A 6594-nucleotide genomic window follows, 5' to 3' on the forward strand; every position below is an offset into this window, starting at 1 on the left:
GGCCAGTAGCAACAGCCTGTCACGGCCAGTAGCAACAGCCTGTCACGGCCAGTAGAGACAGCCTGTCACGGCCAGTAGAGACAGCCTGTCACGGCCAGTAGCAACAGCCTGTCACGGCCAGTAGAGACAGCCTGTCACGGCCAGTAGAGACAGCCTGTCACGGCCAGTAGCAACAGCCTGTCACGGCCAGTAGCAACAGCCTGTCACGGCCAGTAGAGACAGCCTGTCATGGCCAGTAGAGACAGCCTGTCACGGCCAGTAGAGACAGCCTGTCACGGCCAGTAGAGACAGCCTGTCACGGCCAGTAGAGACAGCCTGTCACGGCCAGAGCTGTTTCCCTGTTTAGTTGAAGGTCCTGCTTCTCCCTGTCCTTTGCACCCACCTGAGGTTCTGTGGGCTCCACAGCCCAGTCACTCCTCACCTGAGCATGCAGCCTCTGTGGGCTCCACAGCCCAGTCACTCCTCACCTGAGCATGCAGCCTCCAAGGAGCACTGCAGGATGTTTACCACAGGAGAAAACCTGTCAGCTTCGAAATCGCTAAAGTGGGCCTGGTGTTTGCAGCAGACGTCATAGGAGTAGTTACATAGTGTATGTATATGTGTACGTCAATCTGCTCTCCCGCCAACATCTCAGTTTTCACTTTTCTTCTCCCTCAGGAACAAGTACAGGTACAAGAACAGGACATGTGTTGTTGCTGCTCCTCTCAAAAGTTTCCTAGAGTTTAACTTAAATAAATGGTTCTAAATGAAACTATTTCATTGCGGGCTCAGTGTAGATGTTTACGGTTCAAAATCGAATTCTTACAAAAGTACATCTCAATCGTCTGTTAACTAACATTCTAAAAAGCAATTGATCTTATACATGATACCCACCAAAAAAATCAGGACAGTTTGGAACGTTTGACATGTGTCCCTCGTATCCCTTCAGAAGTTTCCGGTGTGTGACCATGTGTGTGTCTCTGCAGTTCCGGTGTGTGACCATGTGACCATGTGTGTGTGTGTCTGCAGGGGGAAACGGGATCTCCCGGAGAGCCAGGCCAGGAGGGGAAACCAGGAACCAACGTAAGCTTCTATATTTGATCCGGCACTTTCTGTGTTTAACTAATTTAAACATCCTCTGACGCAGAGCAGCGGAAATAAATTAGCATGTTAATTTAGCTTGGCCTGTTTAGTGTTTAGAGAAGGTGTGTTTAGTTTTTTTACCTGCCCCCCCCCCTCCCCTCTTTCAACGGTTCGAGCTAATATTAGCGTCTGGTGTGCTATTTAAAGGCGGTGTGGCGTATTCTGAGGCTGCAGGGGACACCTGACACGTCAGAATGTCGACCGTGGTCATGTGGGCCGGGATCAGGTTGTGTCAGAGCAGCCTGCTGCATGCTAGCCTCAAGCTAATCCACACATGACCAGTCCTCTCCCAGAGTGAGGACTGGTAGAGAGCAGGACAGACACGACAGCTCAGTATTCACACTTGGAAGGCAGAAGACTTTGTTCAGCATAGCCTCGTCGTTGATGTTTGACGGAGAGGGCCAGTGATCGGGTGTCTATTTAGCATCTCTTTCCGAAACAGAAAGAGGGATCAGTGATGACGAGATGTTTGGCAAACACGCCAGCGAATCGCTGAGCCCATGGAAAGTCCCTTAAGGCATTTCCTGCCGTAACCTCCTTGGCATCCACCGGGCTGAGCCACAGATCTGCTACTGCAGATCCTGTTCCAGGAGGCTTCGAAGGCCTGCCATTCAGCATATCAACAGTTCTCCTCGCAGCGGATCGACACACAGCAGCTACGCTCCTGCAGCAGTCCTGGATCCCAGAGCCCTCTCTGCTCCTGGCATGGCACAGGCCGCAGTAAGAAACAACACCGGACCATTCTCTCGTCCCTCTTTAACCCTCGCACGGAGTCTATCGCCGCCAGTCTGAGAGAGACGCTTAATGAGGGCTCTCTCTCGGTGTGTGTGTGTGTGCACAGCGGGGAGTCTAATTAGCAGGCCAGCATACATAGCCCCCCGCAGTGCACACACCCCTGAACCCCCCCAAAAAACCCCGACACCCCCACACACCCCCTAACCCCCCCAATACACCGACACCCCCCTTAAGAACCCCCCCCCCCCAACACCCCTACACTCCCTAGCCCTCCATCATTGATCCAATCTTCCCCCATCCCGGCTACAAAGCTCCCAGCTCTGATTACAGCCTAACGAGGTTCCCTCTCCACCTCTCCCCTTTTATCCTCCCTCCCCACATCTTCTTCCCTCTTTGGGGGGGTGAGGTGACCAGGGGGAGGGGGGGGGGGGGGCGGATTGGTGAATTTTTAAACACAGATGTCCAGTGTGTGTTCACTTACAACAAGACCGTTTCCTGGGAGAGTGGGCAGGGTGCAGACCAGCCCCTCTCCCCCTTAAGGTATCAAACTCTGTGTGTGTGTGTGTGTGTGTGTGTGTGTGAGAGAGTGTGTGTGTGTGTGTGTGTGTCATTAGAACATGCCAGGAGCAGATAGGGTGCCCTCAGAAGATCAACACCATACATCATTTAGAGGTAGCCCCTGTCTAACCCTAGCACAGGCTTCACTATCTCCAGCTCCTCCTTTCATCTCCTCATCCCCTCCTCCTCATCCCCTCCCCTCCTTCTCTACTCCTCTCTTCATCCCCTCCTCCTCTTCCCCTCCCCTCCTTCTCTACTCCTCTCCTCATCCCCTCCTCCTCTTCCCCTCCCCTCCTTCTCTACTCCTCTCCTCATCCCCTCCTCCTCTTCCCCTCCCCTCCTTCTCTACTCCTCTCCTCATCCCCTCCTCCTCATCCCCTCCTCCTCCTTCTCTTCCCCTCCCCTCCTTCTCTCCTCCTCTCCTCATCCCCTCCTCCTCTTCCCCTCCCCTCCTTCTCTCCTCCTCTCTTTCATCCCTGCCTCCCTTCACCCTCTCATTCCATGTGCCTTCAGCAAGCACAAAGGTTAAAAACATTTTTTCAATGGGTCCTATTTACCTGACTTGCCAGAAGGTTTGTCACACATATCCATCTGACAAGTCATCCTTAGAAACAGTTTGGAAAAGAGCAGGCACACACAAAAACTACTTAGCATGTGATTGGATTAACCATCTGTCTATCACCGTCTATCCCGGGCTAACCATGCCCGTAGCTATCAGTAGTTCCTCAGAGGATTCAAATTGGTCCGAACCACTGTGGTTTGGGCACAAACAAATAACTTAAACAAAAAACCAACAACAAAGTTACGTATTTACACCAGCAACTCCAAATCGAATTCAAATCATTCTGGGAATACACAACGACTGTATTTTGTCAATATAAAAGCGTAAGCCCCCCCTTAAAGGAAAACAGTTAATCTTTTAGAGGGCAAACTATCCTGCAGGGAATGAAAGGACCTCCCTCCCTCCTTCCTTCCTTCCTTCCTTCCCTCCTTCCCTCCTTCCTTCCCTCCCTCCCTCCCTCCCTCCCTCCCTCCCTCACTCCTCCCTCACTCACTCACTCCTCCCTCCCTCCCTCACTCACTCACTCACTCACTCACTCACTCACTCAAGCCCCCCATACCTCCAGGTCCCTCACATGCAGAAACAGCACCTGGGTTTGGACACCCTGTCAGAGAGACTGTCACTTTCCACAGAGGGAGACTTGAGCAGATTACGCAGTCAGCCGTGAAGAGAAGAAAATTCACCCTTGGTTTTTTATCGACCTTATACATTACTCCTCACTCCTTCACGCTATCGGATTTAATCTTGAGAAAATATTTATATCATGGTGTGTTAGCCGGAGGCCTGGGCAGTCTATAAGTCCGCTTGATGTAGTGTTATGATGTCTGTGGACTCCTATTATAGTGTGCTAGGACTAGCAGAGTCGTTTAACACTTTAGCATGCGTCTCCATAAGTTGTGTTTGTCACCCGACTGTTGTGCACATGCAGCAAGTGTTTTATGCCTGTCTTAAAACATGTTTTAAAACGTTTTATGCCATAAAACTGACTAGTGTGTACTGGGTGTGTGTGTGTCAAATGTATTTGTATGTAAAACAAGCCTCAAATCAGACCAAGGCCTTGCAGATATTTAGATCAATAATCCTGCACTTGTTATAACTGGCAAATAAACCAGAATCTAGAAAACCTGAGATAGAGGTGAGCTGGACAGTGACTAGACCGCTCTCCTCCCCTTCCTGTCTGGGACTCTCTGGTCTGGCGGTAGATGTCCGGCTGCCCAGCCTGACGGTTGGTGGTTGGATCCCAGCAGAGTAGTGGTCAGTATTCTTGAGGTCAGTGTTTTGTCCCAGGTGTGATGGAGCTGAACAAACACGGTGTCAGCCAGGGGACGTTGCCTCGTCAGAAGGTGTCAGGGAGAATGGACCCCCCCCTCCTCTTCACCTTTAACTGAGATGGAGGGCTGTGGAGGCAGGTGTTTCTCCTCCTCCAAGCCCTCCATCAGGGAAGTTTACTGGAGCTGCCCGCCGGCCCCAATGTGTCACCTAACAAGGCAGCTTGTCAATGTGAGGCTGGTCACATTCATCAATTACCAGGGCAGGCATGACCATTCATCCCTCCCTCCCTCCCTCCGTCACTCCTTCCCTCACTCCCTCCCTCCTTCCTTCCTCCACAGGCTTCTATCTCAACTGTCTCTCTCATCACCCACAGGACTGACTTTGCCCCTGGCTACTCTCTCTCTGGGCCAATTGCCAACCCCTCCTCCCCCCTTTCCCCTCTTCCCCCTCCCCACACCTCCCCCCCTCCCCACGCCCTGAAGCGGTCCTGCTCTGTGTTCAGTCTTGGCCAGCTCTCCATCCTGCCTGTGGAGCTTCCAGAGAGCTGGGCGATGACAAGCAGGGCTTTTTGGGGGGTTAAGATGGGGTGGGGAGGGGGCCCATGTTGGGGAAGAGTTTGGTGTGTGTGTGTGTGTGTGTGTGTGTGTGTGTGTGTGTGTGTGTGTGTGTGTGTGTGTGTGTGTGTGTGTGTGTGAGTGAGTGAGTGGGGGGCAGGGGTCAGTCTGTGTAATTGTACATCTGTCACAATGAGATGTCGCTATGTAATTTAGCAGGTGTGTCTATTGCCACTCTGTCTTGATGAGTGGGGCAGCTCTGTTTGCCACTGACAGGTATGAGAGTTAGACAGCAGAACCAGATACCAGCCTGCTCTGGAGCAGAGCAGACTTCCTAACACACTCATACACACACTCAAACACTCATACACACACACTCATATACACACACATACACACTCATATACATTCAGACACACGCACACATACACTCATACACTCACACCCATGCACATACACACTCACAGACATTCATGAGTGCCACACACAGTAGGAAGGACACAATGTGAGAGGACCAGGACTGAAGTAGACCGCCAGGATCTGTAAAGGACGTTTGTTCTGTGTCTGCAGGGTCTGAAGGGACAGCAGGGACTGCCTGGCCCTGCAGGCTCTACGGGGGGCAAAGTGAGTACAGCCACCCCAAGCCTTCCATACCTCCCATGGTGTGTGTGTACCAGCCCCCCGTCTGTCTGACCATCTGCCTGTCTGTCTGTCTGTCTATAAGAATGATAGTCTTACGGACTGTCAGGATGACGACCTGTCTGTGTGTGCGGATGATGATCTGTCTGTCAGGATGATGACCTGTCTGTCTGTGCGGATGATGATCTGTCTGTCAGGATGATGACCTGTCTGTCTGTGCGGATGATGATCTGTCTGTCAGGATGATGACCTGTCTGTCTGTGCGGATGATGATCTGTCTGTCAGGATGATGACCTGTCTGTCTGTGCGGATGATGATCTGTCTGTCAGGATGATGACCTGTCTGTCTGTGCGGATGATGATCTGTCTGTCAGGATGATGACCTGTCTGTCTGTGCGGATGATGACCTGTCTGTCAGGATGATGACCTGTCTGTATGTGCGGATGATGATCTGTCTGTCAGGATGATGACCTGTCTGTCTGTGCGGATGATGATCTGTCTGTCAGGATGATGACCTGTCTGTCTGTGCGGATGATGATCTGTCTGTCAGGATGATGACCTGTCTGTCTGTGCGGATGATGACCTGTCTGTCAGGATGATGACCTGTCTGTCTGTGCGGATGATGATCTGTCTGTCAGGATGATGACCTGTCTGTCTGTGCGGATGATGATCTGTCTGTCAGGATGATGACCTGTCTGTCTGTGCGGATGATGATCTGTCTGTCAGGATGATGACCTGTCTGTCTGTGCGGATGACGTGTGAGGCTGAGGGATGATCAGATGTCTGGCTGGTGTATTTAGATCAAAGGCTGTGCTATTACAGAATGATGGATGTGTTGATCACCCTCTCTCAGTACTCTGGGTCTCCAACCACCAGAGATACTGGCATGCCTTAGTCCACGCACGGAACAGAAACTTTGATATGAAAGACGAAAAAGAACTTGTTTCAATCAGCAAAGTCTTTTAAAGCGTGTTCACTGAAAGGAATCTGGATGAGATTAATTTCTACTGCAGTCTCAAAATATATGAAAAATGGTGGATGGGGGGAGGGAGGTAGGGAGAGAGGGTCCTTTCATTCCACTGCAGAATCGTTTGCCCTCTAAAAGATGAACTGTTTTCCTTTAATTAGCTGCCATATCTCCCTCCCTCTCTCT

The 6594-nt window shown here is 51.3% G+C and overlaps 1 protein-coding gene across 1 annotated transcript in view; it reads left to right on the top strand.

Annotated features, from left to right (window-relative positions):
- LOC134022728 (collagen alpha-1(XIX) chain) overlaps window positions 1-6594 on the top strand; it is a 74420-nt gene that overhangs the window by 37330 nt on the left and 30496 nt on the right. The window contains exons 12-13 of the mRNA XM_062464479.1: window positions 1009-1062; window positions 5374-5427. Of these exons, the coding sequence (XP_062320463.1) occupies window positions 1009-1062; window positions 5374-5427 (108 nt within the window). The remainder of the gene's footprint in view (window positions 1-1008; window positions 1063-5373; window positions 5428-6594) is intronic.

Source organism: Osmerus eperlanus, chromosome 6, assembly GCF_963692335.1.
Source record: "Osmerus eperlanus chromosome 6, fOsmEpe2.1, whole genome shotgun sequence".
Classification (NCBI taxonomy): domain Eukaryota; kingdom Metazoa; phylum Chordata; class Actinopteri; order Osmeriformes; family Osmeridae; genus Osmerus; species Osmerus eperlanus.